Raw genomic sequence first — 21,099 nt, forward strand, 5'->3', positions numbered from 1 at the left:
TCATCATCATCATTTCTCTAGGTAGGCTACATTTAGCGCTGCGATACATTCATGGTGGTAATGGAGAGTGCATTTCCTTGGCCATTCGCCAGACATAGCAAAGCTGCTTAGGGTGTGAACCAGAAAGAAAAAGCTGTCTGTTCACAAGCAGGTTTGAAGGAGTAGCAGGCAGTCAAGAAAATTAGTAGTTAGAAAGGGTCCAGACCTTATTCCAGGAAGGTCTCTGAATTTTAGAGAAATACTCTCCATTTTAAGAAGTCCCGAGAGAGCTTCCTATTTCCTATTGAAACAACCACCTTGCCCTCGCATCCTGGAGAAGGGGATCTCTCTGATGAGCTACCAGGACTATCGGTTCAAGGTTTCGGGGTCTCCTAGAAAGACAGGTATGCTTTTGATGGCGATGGGCCGTGTTCTGAGATGTTGGAGCTCGATGCCAGCCCTGGCCTGCCCCTGGAATGTCGACAGAATACCTTTCTCCCCTGAACTTCACAGCTTTGAGCTACTGCTGGTATTTCCACTTCAAAGAGTCTGTTAAGGAACCGCCACAGCAGTGTACAAATGAGCACCAAATACACAGATGCGACAGGGAAAAAGCACAGCATTCCAGAACATACTAGCAACACAGCAATCCAAGAGTTTTGAAAATGAGCAGCTGGTGGTCACCACTGCATGGAAATTGTCACTGACTTCTGAGAGTGGAAGTGTGAATTGATTTAACCTTTCCCCAGGGGCCATCTGACAACACATACCTTAAATCCATGAATGTTCATGCTCTTTGGCAAGGAGACTCTACCTCTAGAACTGAATCCTAACAAACTATTAAGTCTGTGGGGGAAAAAAAGTCCTGTAAGGATGTCTATTATAATGGTGTTATTAATAATAACACTGTTATTTATAACAGTGCAATATTTGAAGCCACCTAGATGTCCAATAACAGAAGATTGACTATTTAAATTATGGGATATTGTACCATTAAAAGAAGATTTCAGAAGAGCTGGGTGCAGTGGCACATGCCTGTATTTCCAGTCACTTAGGAGGCTGAGGCAGGAGGATCACAAGTTCAGGGCCAGCATCAGCAACTTAGTGAAACCCTGTCTGAAAATAAAATATAAAAAAAGGACTGGGAATGTAGCTCAGTGGTAAAGTGCCCCTGGATTCAATCTCTAGTACCAAAACAAAAAAATCATTTTAGAAGAATATTTAATAATATGGAAAAATGTTCATATTTTAAATAAAGTAGACTTCTAAACTGGATGGTAGTGTGGTCTTATTTGGTTTATAAGTAGAATTTTATGTATGGAATTTTAAGCATGTACACAGTCTTTTAAAAAGACTGGTAGAACAATCACCAAAAATATTTTGCATTACTTGTAGCTGGTTGGCTGGATTCTGAGGGAATTTTCCTCTTTTTACTCATATGTTTGAAATTTTTCTACAATAAATGTGTCACTTATGTAACAAGGGAGGAAAGTTACTTTAAAAACAACATCAATCGCTTAATGTGCATAAATTTAGAGCATGAGTTCAAAGTGTTCACGTCACCACGAGGGTTTCTGATGAACCTGGGAAAGGGGGCGGGGCTATTGGTATTCTCTCCACGTACCTGAGGATGGGGGGGCAGGAGGGGATCTCAATTTGTTACATAAATCTGTCTCTGAAAAAGCTCTTCATGAATTCAGAAAAGAATCACGAATTCAAATTTTACAGTAATTGCTTCCTGACATCATTAACATTAAGGCACTTATCAGATATTCCAATCTGCCTGGTTATGAAAATAGTCCCTTTTCCAGAAATTCCTTTTCCTTCCATAAATCCATGTGTACGAGTCCTAACAAGAATGTGACTGCCATTTCTACTGAAGCCATGGTATCACCAGAGTACTCATAAGAAATTGCCCATCAGCAGGGGCAGTGGGGCCCACCCCAGCTGGTACTACCAGGGCTCCATTCCAGCTGTGTGCAGTTGCCTCCTCCCACCTGCAGCTGGCTGGGCATCCTCAGGTCCCCGATCACTTTATTAGAAAGCTAGCTCTCAGGCCTACTGGGCTGTGCATGGAGACTGGGCGTGGCCCCTGGCTTCTGTCCCCCCCTGTGCTGGGCATGGCACCAGGCTTGCCCTGAGGTTCTGAACGTATCTGCTCAGTGAGGCTGATCTGCGACCTTCCCAGGGCTGCTCAATAAATCACAGTCACAGAAACATCTTACAAACCATTTTCCTCTCATTCATTAATATAAACTTCTCTCCTTTCTGCTCTTTTAAAAGGTGATTGCACCTAGGTTAAAGGACCATTATTTTCCAGGGAGAAAGTCAGTTTACCAGCCAAGCAGTGAGTTTCGTTGTTGCTCTTTACCACCCATTGTTTGCCCCTCTCCTGGACTGACCGGTGGCTGCTGCTTTTCCTAATTTTAAGGCCATGTCTCGTTTCCACGCAGTGAAGATTGCGTGTAAAGTCATTGCTATTTCTAAAATGTTGCTCTGCCCTTAGAATGGCCTTTATTTATCACAGCCAGTGGGATCTCCGAGCCCATTTCTCTGCTGAGCTTAGGCTATAAAGACAGTCCTTAATAGTCCTTCTTTCCTCCTCCATGGGGTCTCGAAGGAGGGTCTTTGGCTTGCAGAAATACAGGCTTCTACTGTGAAACTGGCATTTGTTTCTTGAAAAAGAAGGCGAGTCCAGCCTGTCTCCAGCTGAGTGTTTCTGTTAGAAGTGATGGATCTTACCAGGAGAGGGGAGAGCTTCCTCCACAGCATGAGTCAGAGGAATGACAGCTGAACGGAAGAACACCTGAGCAGGCATCGCCCTTCCCCACACCAGGCCGAGTCCCAGCACTGCACACGCTCTGCCTCTCCACTGAGGCCGTCATCGAGATGGAGTGCTCTGAGATTCTGGACTGAAATCCATCATGACCACTGAACTAAGAGTCAGGGAAACAGACTCCGGCATGCACTGCTGCAGAGAGGACAAAGCCATCCAGCCCCTGTGGGAGAGAAATGGACAAAAACTCCTGGGGTCACACATCGGCTGCCCCTGCCCTGCAGCAGCAGGCCCTGGGGACTATGCTAGGCATGCCCCAGCTCATGCACTGCCACATCGTTTTTGAGAGCCGTGTGTTGGAAGCAGCCCTGGTCCCTATGGGAAGGATATTGGTGGGATATAACTCCCGTAGAGCCACTAGGCTGAAGTGCATGACATGCAGGAGGCCTGGGTCCATCCCCAGCCTCCAAATAAACAAATACAGTCAACTCGAGTGACTTTTTTTTTTTTTTTGCAGCGGGGTAGGGTACTGGGGATTGAACTCAGGGGCACTCGACCACTGAGTCACAGCCCCAGCCCCATTTTGTATTTTATTTAGAGACAGGATCTCACTGAGTTGCTTAGCACCATGCTCTTGCTGGCTTTGAATTCACGATCCTCCTGTGCCAGCCTCCTGAGCCGCTGGAATTACAGGCGTGTGTCACCGCACCCAGCTCTGAGTGATTTTTAAGCACAGTACTAAATACCCTTTTTGAAATCTTTTCTAGAACTGAAAAAATAAAAAGTAAAAAAGAAGAAGCAAAGAAATCTTAAACTTCACTTAGTAGATAAGGTGGGTTGAATTTGTCCCCTGAAAAGATATGTTCCAGTCCTCACCCTGCTACCTGTGAGTGTGATTTGATTTGGAAGTAGGGTCTTTGCTAATGTGATCAAGTTAAGATGAGGTCATACTGGATTCAGTGTCCATTGAGGGTATTCTTATAGGAAGACGAGAATTGGGACAGAGCTCCCTGAAGACCTTGCCAGGGATTGGAATGATGCATGTGGCAAAGCCAAGGAGTGCCCAGGGTCATAGTGGCCACTGGATGCCAGGAGAGAGGCAGGGAGCAGACTCTCCCCCATGGCCTTCCCAGGGAGCATGGCCTGCCAATGCCTTGCTTTGGACTCCTGGTCTCTAGAATTCTGAGAACTTTGTTACAGAATCCCTAAGAGACTAATACAATAGATTTGCTATTGGTTATGGAACAGGTAGAGTACTTTTGAAAATCTTCTGAAGTTTTAAAACAAATCAATATTCTATGATATATCTACTGTCAGAAAAGGAAGATGTCAATATGGAACAGGTAGAGTTAAGAAGGAAGGAACACTGGGCACTGGATGGACACACACACACATATACCATTTCCTAGGTCTGTGCACTACAGTGCCCCAGAAGCATTGACCTACCCGTGGTAATGAGCACACTCAGAACTCAACTGTTGGTTTCTAAATACCATTCTCCACCAAAAGGAGCTAGGGGTCCTTGGAAAAAAGGCTGATTCCACATTTGGGATACAGAATGTGGAAAAAGTAAATGAAGTACCTCACTCAGTCAGAAAGGAAGTACTCAAAGCCAGGAGGAGCTACATCAAAGAGATGTCACAGTCAGCTTGGAGGGACTTTCACTGGCCACGTTTGTGGCAGTTTGTTAGAAGGAATATAACAGTGATGAATTACATGCATCAAATTAAAACAACAACAACAACCACGAGTCCATAGTGATGGACTCAAATAACAAAATAAATGAGAAAACAAAGGAGGTTTTTTTCCTCAAAAGCAAATTAACTAAGATAACTAGAAAGAATGCCAGAACATCACTATTTTGCAATTCCCGATGTAATTGTTGACGCAGGAAGGATCATTGTCTGATGTTAAAAGTCATTGGGTGAGGGTCTGGGCTTGTGGCTCAGTGGTAGAGCACTTATCTAACACGTGTGAGGCACTGGGTTCCGTCCTCAGCACCACATAAAAATAAAGGTATTGTATCCATATACAACTAAATAAAAAAATTTTTAAAAAGTCATTGGGTAAAAGTTTAACAGGAAAGAGGATATTTGCATGATACTAATAACTTATTTGCAGCAAAAGGCAAAATTGTACCTTTACTGCAGAACAATCTGGCCACTTCTAAATTAACCAAATTATCAAATTTCATAAAAGGGAATTGTGAGCCAACCTCACATCAGTGTCCCATGTGGATGCAGTTTGGAGTATACAACACTTGGATGCATTTTGCTAAAAATGTTTGGCTTGAATCTAATCAAGCAAGGAGAATGCTCAGTTTAAAGGCTACACCGGGAGTAAAGGAACAAGTTGAATAGTCCACGAGAAAGTAGTGAGACCAGTCCATCCTGGGACCATTGCATGAGACCATAAACCTGGACTTCCCAAAAGTCAGGCATGGAAAAAAATGGAGGGTCCCTTTAGATGACAGGAATCTAAAGACAGCAAATCATCAAATGCAGTGACTGACGACTGATTAGACTTGATTCACAAAGCCCAGCTCCAAAGACATTTTGAGGAAGATTGGGGAGCCTTTGAATGTAGGTATCAGATTTATTATGGATGACTGTTGATTTTCTTAGGTATGAGGTGGCACTATAATTGTGTTGAGGGACTTTTTTTTTGTTGTTGTTGTTGTTGTTGGCAGGAATTGAACCCAGAGGTGCTTAACTACTGAGCCACATCCCCAGTCTTTTTTTTATATTTCACTTAGAGACAGGATCTCATTGAGTTGCTTAGGGCCTCTCTAAGTTGCTGAGACTGGCTTCAAACTTAAATCCTCCTACCTCAGCCTCCTGAGTCATGGGGATTACAGGAGTGTGCCACCCTGCCCAGCCTGGGACATTCTTATTCTAAGCTGCATGCTAGAAATTTGGGAGTGAAGAATTATCTTGTCTGTGATTTACTTTCATAAAATTTAGATAAAATAGAGGAAGGAGAAAGGGAAAAGAGAATCCAGATATGCAGCAGATTAGTAATCTTTGGAATCTAGATTGAGGGTATAGGAAAGTTCACTGCACTAGTCTTTCAATTTCTCTAAAAAAAATTTTTTTCCTAAAACCTTGGTGAAAGTCTGGGTATATAGTCAATTGGTAGAGCACTTGCCCAGCATGTGTGAGGCCCTGGGTTCCATCCCCAGCAAAACACACACACACACACACACACACACACACACACACACACACACACAAGTTGCAGAGGAAAAATAAAGTAGAGAAGTAGCACATTTGATTTAAAGGAATGTACTAAAAATCAAGTTCAAGTGCAGTGAGCTATAAAATGTTGGGGGTGGGTGGCACAGAGGCCGAGGGAGGGAGGACCTTTGCCAGTCGCCTTTCCAAGCTGGGGGCTTTGGGTGCTGGGACGGTTGGCCTGGGAGCCCCACAGAGGCATGGCTTTCCTCCCTTTTATTCGCCGCTCAATCCCAGCACCAGAACAAAGTACCAGGATCCCAGTGGGTGCTCAGTGAGCATTCATAGGCCACCTCCAGCTGAGCACAGCTCAGTGCTAAACCTCATCGTCTGGTTTCCGTCTGGCAGGGTAGAGTTTTGGTGGAAGGTTGCTCTTCACCTACATCATGAAGTTGCGGAGGTCAAGCCCGTCTGCCCAGTGGCGTTCCTCCACACCCTTCCCGGCATCCGTATTAGAGTTTCTTTTGGAAGTGCTAATTTGACAGCTGAAAAATGATGTCTTCTTTTATTCTGCATTTTTCTTTACAAGTGAAGTTGATTTTTCCCATACTCTTGTGAATGATCTATTCACGTTTCCTCCTGGTTTCGATTGTAGGATGTTTGTTTTCCCGGCTGACTTGTAACTGCAGTGAGCTGTGCTGTTTGTGTGAAAGTTTTGTACATGTGGAGATACACACTGAACATGGCCCACTTCCTCGGGAAGGAACCAATTTTGGAGGGATGCGTGAGTCCCAGCATCCATGATGGTTGATGGGAACTGAATGCAGCTGAGGGTCAGCTCTGCAGCAGCCACTGACCACCGAATCCCAGCCCAGTCTCCCCTGAGTATGGGGCGGGGTGCTGGTAACTCTCCCTCTGCTGGCAAGACAGCAGAATTCGATTTTCCAGAAGAGGCAACCAAGGGGCAAAACCTCACTGGAGATGGAGCACATGCCTTGGGTCACGTGAACAGGGTGGGGGAGGGGAGGCGCCTCAGTTCTGAACAGCTCCTGGGAACATGGGTCGTTTCTGGGAGGTCCTGTCACCACTGTCTGTCCCTTACCCCTGCCAGAGACAATTTGATCTGAAACTGTCACTGTCAAAACCAGACTCACCTGGTCTATCAGTTCAGACTGTTTCTCGCTAACATGAGAGGGTCAGGCCCCAGCCACAGAGTTGGCGCTGTCCATCTCTGAGGATGCCATACAGAAAGCCAAAGCCTCAGACACAGGTGCTGATGATCCGACACGGGCACATTCTCCAAAGACTGTTCTCTTTGGGGGCATAACATCTTGTCTTCATAGTCTCTAAACAATTTGTTTATTGTCCTTCCCATCCTAGAGGCCTAGTAAATAATTTTTGAAAAATGAATGGCTAAATTACACATTTAAAATTGTAAACATCCATTTTCTTTGTTTAAAAATGCTCTTTGCTAATTTGGGGAATGGAAGTATTTCTTTAAGAATCTGGTAATTTTCAAGAGAAATTTCAGTAAGACCTTTCCTTGTTTCTGGGAGGCTGGATTTTAACCCTGGGGTCATGGGTCAGGTGCCCTTGAGATTCACGTGCAGTGATTCTTGAAGGAAGAGCTAGAAGGAGCGGCCAAGGAGGGAGTGGGAAGCAGGACAGGGTGGGGAGAAGGCCTAGCATGAACAGCCCAGGGTCCCCCCACTGTTTCAGTCAGGCAGCTGGGATTTGCTGCTGCTGGTCACTGCCTCAGGAGGGTACAGGGGGTGGAGGGCAGGTCACTCCCAGGCATGGGGACAGGAGATAGGCAGGGATTGGGGGACTTGGTGCCAGCATTCTGCCTAGCATGGGATGTGCGAAAGTGGAATTACCTACTATTCCTAGTTTCTAAAATATTCCCAGTGTGTTGGTTACCTATTGCTGTGTAACAAGCATCCCCAAGACTTTGCAGCTTACACTGACATTGATTCTGTCCCCTAGCTCCTGTGGGTCAGGGAGCCTGGGGTTGTCACTCCTTCCTGAGGTTGTGGTCAAGCTGCTGGCTCCACTTCTAAGCTCATGCATCTGCTTGCCCTCACCATGAGTGTCCCCACAACATGGAAAGACTTGGAAGCTGCCAGAGCAGGTGATCTGGCATGAGTTGATTTACACCAGAAGGAAGGTGTGAATACTGGGCTGAGGGGCCATCAGGGGCCAACTTGGAGGTGAGCCACTACACGTTCCTTTAGCTTTTTGCCACAAAAGTGACAAAGACAACCATTTCCACTGTCCCATTTTATGTTGGCACTCACCAGAGTGGATCCCAAAGTGGACAGATATTGAGACCTTTCTGACAAAGCTGCTGGTCCTTTCGATCTCTCCAGGGGGCCTTGAGCTGCTTGCAGAATACAGGCCTCAACCTAGGCACCTCCCGGGCTCCTTTGTAGATGCAAAGGTTCATTGCTATTCGACGCCAGCCTCCAGCCCGTCCTTCCTTCTGTTCACACACAGTTCTCAGCTGCCTGCCGTTCGAGGCGGGACAGCCTTCTCAGCATACACACCACTTTGCAACCTGGGAAGACCTGAATCTGGGCATTGTAATTAAACCTGGCTAAGAAGAGCTGCTATTCTTCCACACGGCAAGTCAAGATCTTAATTTAGAGGTTTTACAGCTGCATGACTGGCGTGTCAGGTTCAGGGCCAAGAGCGCCAATTAAACACATCAGAGAAGGAAGTGGGGAGGGTTGCATGCGCTACTGCTCTTGAGAGCCACCAGCATGCCGAGGGCCACATCTGTCACTCTTCTCTACAGCCCACACCCCCTCTCCATTCCCCAGTTCATTGTTTAGGGGCAAAACAAGTCCTTCTCCCACAGGCCTTTGTTCTGCCTGAAGAACGTGCTCAGTGGTGCTGGTGTTCAGGGCAGCTTGAGTGGCAATTCTTTATGGCATTGCTTCACACAGGCCAGCGGCGTGATATCAAAATGCAGCTCAGGGAGACATTTCTGCCAGAGTCCAAAGAGTGGAGGGAAAATACAGATGTGGAGTCCCAGCACCCAGCCCTAGGACAGCGTGGTGCAGTGCAGGGGGACCCAGATTCTCCAAAGGACAGGTGGGCTGTGGGGTTTTCCAGTGGCCTTAGCAGGGCTCTGTAGGAGGTAGAGCACTGGGGTTGGAGCCTCAGGCAAAGACTCTGCTTGCCAGCGCTTCTGCCTGATGATTAAGGTGGATCTTCAGAAATAAAGCCAGAATAAGGCCGATGAGGTCTGCAAATGTAAGCAAGAACTCCCAGGACAAAACCTGAGAACCATGTTCTTATAAGGGAGAGGCAAGCTGTCCAGTTCCAAAGGACACTATTTACCATGCTCCTGCCTTGTGGCTAGGACTGATCAGCCTGCCATCCACACGCTCTTCCATTGATTCTTCCGGGTACCCTGTGGAATACACTGACCAATCCTTTTTTTTTTTTTTTTTGTACTGGGGATTGAACCCAGGGGTGCTCAATCACTGAGCTACATCCCCAGCTGTCGGGGTTTCCGGGACCCCCAGCCTTGGGCACGGTCAAGATGGCGCCTGGCGCTGAGCCAAAAGCGGCCAGCTATACAGTAAACAACCAGCGAATTCCAATGATTGGCTAGTTAACGATGTGATTAGAGCATGCCCCCCTCGTGTACCTATTCTATGCCTGCAGCTGTCCACGCGTTTACCTCGTGTGCTCTCCCCTGATTGGTTGAAGTGTATATAAGCTTGAGGGGTGGGGGAGTAGGGGAAGAAGCTGAGAGAAGAGGAGAAGCTGAGAGTAGGAGTAGAAGCGAGGAAGAAGAGTGCGAGCGAGGGCGAGAGCCGAGTGGGAGAAGCGGAGCGGCCGAAGCAGGTGTGAGCCGAGCGGGAGAAGCAGAGCGACCGGAGCAGGCGAGAGTTAAGCAGAGGGAAAGAGAGCGACAGAAAGAAAAGAGAGAAAGGGATAGAAAAGAGGGAAAGAAAGGAAGACTGTGCACAATAAACTTCCAAAGCTTCAGACGTTTGTCGTGTCTCTCTCTGCGGGCAGAGGGAACGCGATACCCAGCCCTTTTTATATTTTATTTAGAGACAGGGTCTCACAGACTTACTTAGGACCTTGCTAAGTTGCTGAGACTAGCTTTGAACTTGCAATCCTTCTGCCTCAGCCTCCCGAGACCCTGGGATTATAGGCGGGTATCACCGTACCTAGCCTAGGAGTACCTCTGATCAAAGGCATTCACTTTATTTTCTTGAACACTGTTCTCCGGTCCCCTGTGGACATAAGTGCTGGGATTCCCAGAGCTGATCTCCAGGAGCAGCTCAACCGTTTGAATAGAGGTATTGATTCCTCTCTCGATGACTGCTACAATTTTTAATATTCCTTCCATTCATTTCATATCACTCTGCTTGGAAATGCTGTTATTCACCACAAAAATTTGGGGGTCCCTGTTTCTTGACTCAACTACCTTACTGCTGGAAAGTCTTGGGAATGTGATCAATTGTCTCGATCAAACTGTGTTTGAAAAGTGATTGGTCTACTGCCTCTTGATATTATCCAAATAGCTTTGAGATGGCTATTCCTATACAACCAACTTGCTAAAAAGATAGGTCAAGTCAGAAGATGATTGACATGCTTTTTTTTTTTAAAAAGTGTGAAGCACATTTGTTGCTAGCATTGACACCGGCCCCTTCATGAAGCTGAGGAAATGAGACCAAAGTCCTCAGTGTCCCCACTACCTGCCTGGGGTATCTGCCCTGGGCCAGGCTCTCCCCCTGAAATCAGCCTGGGCTCTGGGACATAAGCCGATCCCTCCACGGGGCATGATGGGACAGCTGAGACCCAGAAATACTGCCAAGCAGGTATGCACCAGAGCTGCACACTAAGGCCCGACGGGCTTTGTGGCCCGGGGGCTTCCTGGGAGACTGCCTGGGAGGTGTCTGCTGTCACCTCAGTCACCAAATAAGGACTCTTCTGATAGGAACCAGCGCTCGGAACAGTGGAGGTGCTCAATAAATATCTGTCAAATGAGTGAACTCACAACGAGTGGACGCCTCAAGTGGAGGGGGGACGCAGCTGCCCCAGACAGTGATCTCTGTTTCAGAGCAGCTGACTCCAAACTACCCGCTTCCCCTTGCTGTGTGGAGAAAGGACAGACGGCCTGTGCAGCGACTTCACCTGCGGCCAGGGTCCAGCGCAACGCAGCTCAGGCTGTGCGCTGGCGGCATGGAGCCCTGGGTAGCTGGTCCCGGATCACAGCCTCAGACTCAAGGTCGGCGCTTTCTTCTACCGCCTGGGACGGGGCGCGGGGGCTTCCCGCCAGGCCATTCACTTGTTCATCTGTCCATCCGCTGCCTTGGGCTGGGAACTCTGGGAGGAGTTTATGAGGTTGGACGGGGTTGTGAGGGTGGGGTCCTGATGTTAGCAGCAGTGGCTTCACAAGAAGAGAAAGAGAGGCCTGCGCTGTCACCGTGCAATGCCCTGCTGTGTCACATGCAGCAGGAAGGTGCTCACCGTGCGTGGCGCCCCTCTAGAACTGCAAGAGACGAGTTCCTTTTCTTTTTAAAAGACCCACTCTAGGCTTGTGTTCCCGCAATAGCAAGCGAACTGAGAGCGGTAGGAACAGGACCCAAGCCCCGCCCACTGGGCCACACTGTCCAGGATCCACCCCCAGGACCCGGCTGAGCTCCTTCAGGTTTCCAAGCTGAGAGAAACAGGTCCCGGTCTACAAACTCGACCTCCACGTCCTCCCCAGAGCCAGACTGTTAGGGGAAATTTTCGAATTGAGACTTCAAAATAATTAGAAAAAGATATGACCAACATGATACAAAGCTGTGACAAAGAGAAGGAACAGAGTTGTCATTGATATCATGCATGAAGTAGTAGTTTAAGAAAAACAGTTAAATTTGGTCTAAGTTAATCAAAATTAGATTACTGAAAAGCTAGTCATCATCAGTCAAGTAAGCAAAATCAAAGAGCGCACAAAGGCTTGTAGTTAAAAGGAAATAAGAAACAAAATAACTCCCCCCATTAGGAATTTAAATAGTAAGATAACATGAAACAAGAGGGGGAAGATCTGGCTGAAGTGAAGCCAGAGGGCCAGAAGGTCACAGCGGTGACTCCTGGAAACTAAAACACAAGGGGACATTAAAAAGGCAACAGGAGCAGGGAAAACCAGGGCGGACCTTCAGTGTGGAGGGAGGAGGCTGAAGTTTTAAAAGACCAACAGGTAAGGTGCACGAAGACCCAAGGCAGGGCCGAGCAAGCCCCTGTGGACGGCGCAGCGAGCTAAGGACGGCGGCCAGTGCACCAATCCGCGGGCCGGCCTCGTCTGGCGTCCGCCCTTGCACTGCCACCGCGGACTTCGCTACTGTTGTTGCTGCTGCTACTGTAAGTGACAAGGAGTGTACGGTCCCCCAGGCAGGCTACTGCCAGACCCCTTCATGCCTTCCGAGCTCCTGAGCCTGTCTGGTCTCCGGCCGGCTTGGGTCTCTCAACAGCAGGGCAGCGCCTGCTGTTGGTGTAGGTAGGTGTCCCTCAAGGGCCACGCCTGAGAGGGCCCCTTGCCCTGCATCCGACGTCCATGAGACCTTGTGGGGAGGTGGGGAATGTGCCCTTCAATTTCCAGAAGGGGAAAAAACTCAGAAGTGCTGAAAATAAGATATAGCTGTCAAAGTATATGAAATTAGCTGCATAAACTGTGAAACATAAGTCACAGTTATATTTGTTCTGAGACAGTGTAAAAATAGAAACAAATTCAGAAATTGAAGCTCCCAGCCTCGCTTCAGTCACTGTGTCCAAGGGGCCTGAGAGTCTTCTGAGTGCCAGTGCCTTTGCCTACAGTCCACAAGCTTGTGTGTGTGTGGTGGGGGTCTGTGCAGGGACCTCAGGTAGCAGCCGGGTCAGGGTGGAGGCATGCCAGGGGAAAGTCACTTCACAAGGCACCCTTGGTGCCTTTGTTGGGAGGCACTAGGTCTTCTGTCTGGGCAGAGAAGGTGAAAAAAGCTTCTCACTAACCGGCAGCAGGCAGGCGGGTCCCTGAGTCAGGGAAGCTACATTCCTGCAGGAGCAGTCACCTGTTTTGGTGACATGTGACTTGGTTTTGTAAGACCCTTGTTCCCCACAGTCCTGGGTCATTCCTGGACCAGACTGTATAGGTGTGTCTTCAAAAGGTCAAAGGTCACAGCCTCTGCTTGGGAGTCTGCATGTATGCATGTGGCAATCATTTGCAAGGGTTGAGCACCTTTGGTGTATCTCAGGCATGTGCCAGGTACCCAGGAGGGAAGAAAACCTGGTGCGGGTCCTGCCCCAAGGAGCCTGGAATCAATGCCCCTGGGGCCACTATGGTCAACAGTAAGAGCTGATGATTCTGCAACCTCTTGGATAAAGAGATAAGGCCATGGAGATCAGGATGAAGGGTCACTTAACTTGAGTTTCTGCTATTTATTTTATTTTATTTTATTTCTTTTTATTTTTATTTTTTTTTGCGGTACTGGGGATCGAACTCAGGGCCTTGTGCTCGCGAGGCAAGCACTCTACCAGCTGAGCTATCTCCCCAGCCCCCTGCTATTTATTTTATATATGTGTGTGTGTGTGTGTATTTTTTTTTTTTTAATAAGCTTTAGTGGGCAGGAGATGTAGCTCAGTGGTAGAGGACTTGAGCAAGGACCAGACTCAACCCCTAGCACAACAAAAATAAAATAAAATAATTAAGCTTTAAAAAACAAACAATAAAAATTAAACTTTTTACTGTGGAAAATTTTAAGCATATACCCAAGTCGCCAGAAAAGTATAATGAATTCCCCAAAGACTCACCACCCAGCTCCAACACCTCTCAACTCCTGGCCTTCATCTCCACTTCCACCCACTCCTTCCCTGGCTTGGATTATTTTGGAGCAAATGCCAGACATCATATCATTTTATCCAAAACATTCAGGATGTATCTCTAAAAGATGGAAGAGTTACATGTCGCTAAAACCCAGTTCTAATGCCACTAGTGCCCCCAGGGAAATCGACAAGGATTTCTTCACATCGTTCGACGTCCAGTCATCCGATGTCCCTGGTCATCTTTGAACCTTTCCCACACAGGTTGCTTGTCTGTGAAAGGGTTCAAATAAGATTCATACACAGCAATCGCCCCATCTTTCTCTAATCTCTTTCAACTGCCTCCTCCTCCTTGTGGCTTTCCTTTGCAGTTTGTTCGATGAGAAACTGGGGCATAACTCCTGTTTGGATGGCATTTGCATGGAGCCACTTAACCCATGGCTCTCTCCTGCATCTCCTTACACTGGCAGTTGGAGCTCACGACTGGTTGGAGTCAGGCTACATTTCCTCCGCTCCTCTCTTGCCCTGAATGGTTGTTCATGAACTAACCCCCAAGCAGCTTCCTTGAATAAGAGGCAGCCCCCAATAGTTCAGTATTTGTCCCTGGTATTTACAGATTCTCTTACAGCAAGACTCTCATAATAATAACCCAAACAGACATTGGTGAACTTCTGACCAGCTGCCCCCAGGGTAAAGGCACATGCCACTTACACATTTCCACGGAAACACATACCGTGTTCAGCATGGACGTTGGTTCTCACCCAGCATCAGCAAAGATGCAGTCTTGGTGGTATTAAAGGAATTCATGGCATTTTTTGAGTAGGATCTAGGGATAATAGTCACAATATCTGGCAACCAGTTAGAGCAGAGCTGTGCACCCTGAGGCTGCCCTGGCTGCCCGCTGAGGACTGCCCTGATGTGACATTGAGTTTAGTGCAGGCTGACGGCCCCGAGGGGTGGGAGAGAGCGCCTGCAGCGCCCCCAGCCGGTTGCCAGGAAAGGAAGGCTGATGCTCACTCAGCTGACGCAGGAAAATTGCCCACACGAAATTTCATGATGTGACTTAGTTGTACACACTAAATATCAGGTTAGAAAAGCACGTGTTGTTTTACTATGTGTGTAATATATTATACACAAATAAATATATATTAAATATTACATGTATTCAAATAAATTTGGTGCTTTCATGGCATGAGAGGATTTGGGGGATTAGAACCCTGATTCATGACATTGCACATGCATAAATAAAGACCCAACTTATGACATCTCAACTTGACTAAGGGTCTCTGAGGAAGGAACAAGGCCAGTGCTGTGCTGGGGGTGAGGGATCCCTAGGCCTCTGGCCTTTGCCCCTGCAGCCAGGTTAACAGGGATACCTCCTTCTCATAGCCAGGAGTACCCTGGCCATGTCCCCATTGGCAGCCTGGGCTGTGGGAGCCCCCGGGGTCTCTGTGTTCATGGTATGGCTGTCTCATTAGCTGTACAAACTTGGGCCAGGTACTGAATTTTGTCGAGTCTTGGTTTTCTTTTCTGTGAATTGGGGATAATGAGGGTGCATGTAACAAACGTCAGCCCCCACCCACCCTGCTCTTCCCCTACAATCCTCTGTGCAGAGCTTCTTTCTACTGCCACTGTGCCTCTGTCCTGCCACCCTTCCCGGTAGCACTGTGACTCCCACTGCTTGACGGACTGTGGAAGAGGACTTGCAGAATCTCCCTGGGTGAGCTGCAGACTATTGTAGAACCTCTGAAAAGAGGTACTGACCTTAGATCAGCACCACCCAAGCTCCTAAACCTCTAGAGGGCTGGTTTCTACACCCACCTTAGGTCTCAAAGACTCCAATCCTTAATCTGCAGCCTCCACTCCCCACTCATTACCTCTGTCTGCTGCTTCTCCCCTCACCCAAGTACCCTTTGGCATTCTTCTGTGTGTGAGACCTGGACTCTACATAATGCCGGCTCTCCTTAATTCCCCCACATACTTCCTGCTGATGATGTGGACGGGCTCCTTTAATCCTGTCCCCTGTTCTTTTAGCTTATTGTTCTAGAGATAAACATCTGGCCCAAGGATGGCCAATTGGACTCTATTCCCTAGAAATTCTTTTTCTCTAAGACAGATGAAAGGAAGCCCCTGCTCCCAGAGGATGGGGAGGCAAGTTGAAAGGTCATACTGACAAAGGCTGCCATGAAGGTCACATGCAAACTGACAGACAAGAGAAGAAGCTGGTCTGAGAGATATGTAGGAGAACAGAACGGGTCACCAGAGAAGTAAGGAGGAGTGGGCTAGTGACCCTGGAGAACAGCATAACGTGACTCTGCTTTCAACGCCCTTTCCATTCCTGTGAAGATGGGCTTCATCTCTTGCACTTGAAGTCTTTGAGAATTCAGCACTCTTACAGTATCCCTCTTTCACTTGAAAAAGTTTGAGTGGGCTTCTGATGTTCACAATCAAAGCAAGCTTGACCAGGGAATAAGCCAAGGATGTCTGCTGTCACCACTTCTATTCAACATCGTAATGCAAGTCCTTGCTTGTGCAATATGGCAGGAAAAACAAATAGAAGGTATGAAGACTGGAAAGAAAGAAGTGAAATTGTGTTTACAGATGGCATGATGGTGTGCACAGAAATCCAAAAGGACGCACAAGCAATGAGAAGTAATAAGCAAGTTTATCATGATCACTGGATGCCAGGTGAATGCGGAAAAATTAATTATATTTTTACCTATGACCAGTGTATTTTGCTCAAAAGCAATTTACAAACGAAATGACAAACACTGGCTTTGAAAATAGGATCAAAAAGTATAAACTACCTGGGAACAAATTTAATTAGAGTATGCGTAAAATTTTTAAGCTAAAACCTACAAATCATTGCTGTGCTTTTAAAATAAGCAAATAAATGGAAAGCTAGGATGTGTTCATAGGTTAAACAATTTAAAATGCCAGTATTTAAGTGTGAAAGATCCCCAGATTTATCTATCTGAACAATAAAATTTCAACTGAAATTCTAGCAGACATTTGGGGGGGTAGAACTGACACACTGATTCTAAAATGTATATGGAAATATAAGACTTAAAATAGTCAAAACTATCTTTAAAAAGAACAAAGTAGGAGGACTTACTCTAGCAGACTTAAAGACTTTGCAAAAATCTACAGAATTTAAGACATTCTGGTGTTTGCATAAGGATAGATAATTAGATCAATGAAATAGAATCAAAGTCCAGAAATAGACCCACATATCTACAGTTAGGGAATTTTTTAAAAAGGCATCAATATAATTCATTGAGGGGGACAGAGACTCTTTAAATAAATGGTGCTGGAGTCACTGGACATCCACATGGACCATAGGGACATGAATATGAGAGCTAAACACATAAAATCCTGTAAGAAAACACAGAATTTCTTCCTGTCTTTGCTGTGGTCAAATATCTGTTAGATAACATAGAAAATAATAAACAATAAAAAAGATTGCTGTTAGTCTGCCTCAAAATCAAAGTTTTCTGCTTATTAAAAGATAAGCTATAGACTGGTAGAAAATATATTTGGAATATCTGACCAGGGATATATAAAAAACTATAAATTAAAAATAAAAAATGAATAATCAGCAAATAAACATGCAGTACAGTGAAGAAAATACTGGAAGGCCAGTGAGGAGATGCTCGACATGGTGGTCACTGAGGACACACATTGGGACCACCGGAGAAACCACAATGTACAGCAAGGTGCAAGTACAGAGGCCGCCGGTTCCAAGTGTGGCAGAGGAAGCAGAACAAGGGATCTTTGATACCTCGCTGTGGGTGGGTGACAGAATACAACCATGTTTGGAAATTATTCGGCTACTTCTTTTTTAAAATATTTTTGGGTTGTCAATGGATCTTTTGTTTATTTATTTATATACGGTGCTGAGGATGGAACCCAGGGCCTCACACATGCCAGGCAAGCGCTCTACCACTGAGCCACAGCTCCAGCCCTAATCTGACTATTTCTAAAAAAGTTAAACATACACCTACCCTAAGACCCAGCAACTGCACTCCTGGGGATGTAGTCCAGAAAAACGAAGGTGTACATCCACAAAAAGGCTCATCTGGGGATGTCATGGCAACTACCCTCATGGCAGAGGAAAAGTGGAGGAATGCTTATTCTCTCCCATGGAATGAACTGGTGCCCAATTCTAGAATTGAAAATAAAGCCAACTAAGATTATTCTTTAAAAGGAAAGGAAGACAGCTGGAAACCGGCAATCCAGATATCCACTACCACAAGCCAGGCATGGCGGCTCACACCTGTAATCCCAGCAGCTTGGGAGACTGAGGCAGGAGGACCATGAGTTCAAAACCAGCCTCAGCAACCCTGTAAGGCCTTAGGTAACTTAGTGAGATCCTGACTCAAAATAAAAAACAAAAGGGCTGGGGATGTGGCCCAGTGGTTAAGCACCCTTGGGTTCTATCCCCAGCACCCAAAAGAAAAACAAAAACAAAAGAATGGATGGATAAACAAATTGTGGTCTTACTTCTTAGCAATAAAAAAAAATAATCTGAACCACATGGACCTAAAAAATATTATGTTGGGTAAAATAAATCAGACGCCACAGGGTACATGCTGTGTGATCCCATTTGCATGAAGTTTAAGAACCAATGCAACTAATGTGATGGTGTTGGAAGGCAGAGGATGGTCATGTCGGGGGCCTGTGGGGCCTCCTGGGGCCAAGGGCGTGCACTGTACTTGGTTGATGGTCATATGTGCATATGGGTTTTTTATTTTCAACAGGAGTATGCATGCAAGCTGTGGACCCAAGATCTATACATTTAGTGTGACATAAAACGACATTTGATAAAGAAGTTAAAATGACCTTTGGGAAGACACTAACATAGTGACAATCACAACAAGACCTCGAGGTAGGACATTTGGAACTCTGCATGCAATAAGTGCTTGAGTCCCCTTCACTGTTACTGGTCTTGTGACAGGTGGGCTTTTGTTGGCAGTGATGATGGTATTTTTTGGCCTGTTAGATTTAGATCATGAAACCTCCATTGATAAGTGCAAAGCAAGCAGAGTCTACGATGGTTTGGGAAGGTGTCCCACAAAGGCCCATGTATTAAAGACTTGGTCCCCCACCTCTTCACGAAGAGGGACCTAGTGGGAGTCTTCTGGTCACATGGGGGTGCGCCCTTAAAGGGGGTACAGGGACCCTGGCCCCTCCCCTTCCTCTATCCTTCAGGCAATTTTATTCTTCCATTTCTCAATGTATATAATATCTAAACTTTCTTTTGTGATGAAATTAAAAAATGGTTGCATGTGCCTGTGTGTGTGTGTGTGTGTGTGTGTGTGTGTGTGTGTTTTCTCATACTGGGGATTGAACCAGGTCCTCAAACGTGCAAAGCAAGGATTTTCTTCCCCAGTACTGGGGATTGGACCCAGGGAGCTCCACTAGTGAGCTACGCCCCAAGCCCTTTTTATTTTTTATCTTGAGAGAGGGTCTTGCTAAATTGCACAGGCTGGCCTTGAACTTTGGATCCTCCTGCCTCAGCCTCCTGACTAGCTGGGATTACAGATGAGCAACATTGCTCCTGGCCCTTTTTATTTTTAAATGAGGAAACAGAGGAGTTACTTTTTGTTTTTTGACATGAGTCATTGGTCTGTTAAAACATGACCCCTCGCCGCCCCGCCGGGCTTCACGGCACTGATGCCCGCCACATCTCCGTGCGAACCGCCCTTCCTGGTGGCTTGCCATGGCTTACCTTTGGTTCTGGGCTCCCGGCCCCATCTGTCTTGGTATCCTCCAGAGAGGCTTTCTGCTCTGCGGAAGATTCAAGGTCAGGGGCTCATTTACAGACTTCCCATTTTCCTGTGAATCTGTGAAATTTGAGAAATGGAGCCAGTTAGAAAATACTCATCTCCCGACTACAGGCAATTCCAAGAATAGGGCAACAGCGACTGGCACCCTGGAAGGGGAGGTAAGGGCAGTGAGGAGGGTGCTTTCTCCTCTCACCCCTGAAGGAAACCTGGTAACATCTTTGAGGAAAACAAATCCAGAACCCTGGTGGTATCATTTCCATCGGACAAAATCCTCTACACCCTGTGCATCTTTTCACAGCTGATTTCATGATGTCTGGATCCTTTCAACATTAAACACTAAGTTCAGCTGCCTTCTCCTAGATTGTCACATCACCCCTGGGTGGGCCCGGGGGCAATGCTGAAGGATGTTTTTGAAAGGCCCCCATTTGGCAGGGGAGTGTCCTGCACCTTCCAGAGCCGGGTCCCACATTGTGGACCCACAGCACGAGACTTCTGGTTGTACAGTGGACCAGAGCAGCCTCAGCCCATTTTTGTCTGCTCTTAACAGTTCCTCGTCCGTCCTGTGTCCTTTCTCATCAGAGAGACGGAAAAGAGCATTTTCTCCTTGGATTTGGGGTCAGGCAATGCTGGGCCATCTAATGCCAGGGAGGAGAAAGGAGGAATTGATCTTGACAATAAAGCCATGCATCTTATACCTATGGGCTGGGCATCAGTGGTGCCGTTGGGGGTGGCAGGAGGTGAGATGACCCTGTCGTGATCAGCATTTCTGGCTGGGCTTGGAGCCGCCACAGACCCAAGGCTCTTTCCCATTGACCCTGTCATTTCAGACTCAGCCCCACGCCCGGTTTTTCTCCCACTGCAGAAACCGCCCTGCGCCCAGCGTCCCAGGAACAATTTGTAAATCTACTCTTCCGACTGTACATTTTATGAAATCTAAATCCAGATCAAGTATTTCTGATGAAAATTTGGCAAATAAATTGAGAGGATTGGGATGTAAAATACCCAACAGATTTCAAAGGCAGCGTGGAAAAAGGATGTAAAGTATCTCATTGATTAACTGCACAATGTGATGATAACATTTGGGATATGTTAGGTTACATAAAAAGCATTGTTAAAGTTAATTTCACCTGCTTCTTCATAATTTTTTAATGTGACCACTGGAAAAATTAAAATAAGCAACGTGCCTTGCATTAGATTTCTGTTGGACAGTGTTCTAGCCCACTTCTCTGTCTGCACACGTTTTAGGACTAGAGGATCTGAACTGCAGTGTAAGCTGAACCACTCACCAGCTATGATTTGGCTTTTGTTTTGTGTTGCTTTGTTCATCTGCAAAGTGGGCGTGGTGAGATTGCCCTGGGAATGCCTGCCTAGCACAGCCCCTTTGGACTACCCGTGCTCCACCCAGTTGGCTCCCCACTGCCTGTCTGTCCAGGTTCTTACTCATCCTTCAAGACTCTCCTAAAATGCCATCCTCTTGGGGGAACCTTTCCGGACCCCCACCAGAAAGGTCTCATTCTTCACCTTTACCACTTTGGCATGAGGCTTGCAAAAAAGTGACATCATTCTATCACGGGTT

General features: G+C 46.7%; 1 protein-coding gene across 5 annotated transcripts in view; it reads right to left on the bottom strand.

The window, feature by feature from the left end:
• The window catches only part of Ngef (neuronal guanine nucleotide exchange factor), an 82,454-nt gene that overhangs the window by 38,914 nt on the left and 22,441 nt on the right, over window positions 1-21,099 (bottom strand). For 2 of the 5 annotated variants that reach the window (XM_047547301.1, XM_047547306.1), the window contains one exon: window positions 19,466-19,580. In XM_047547301.1, coding sequence (XP_047403257.1) covers window positions 19,466-19,580 — 115 coding nt within the window. Of the gene's footprint in view, window positions 1-2,721; window positions 2,979-17,738; window positions 17,907-19,465; window positions 19,581-21,099 lie in introns of those variants that run through there. The other 3 variants (XM_047547303.1, XM_047547302.1, XM_047547304.1) reach the window with 3 other exon arrangements.

This window comes from Sciurus carolinensis, chromosome 3, assembly GCF_902686445.1.
Source record: "Sciurus carolinensis chromosome 3, mSciCar1.2, whole genome shotgun sequence".
Classification (NCBI taxonomy): domain Eukaryota; kingdom Metazoa; phylum Chordata; class Mammalia; order Rodentia; family Sciuridae; genus Sciurus; species Sciurus carolinensis.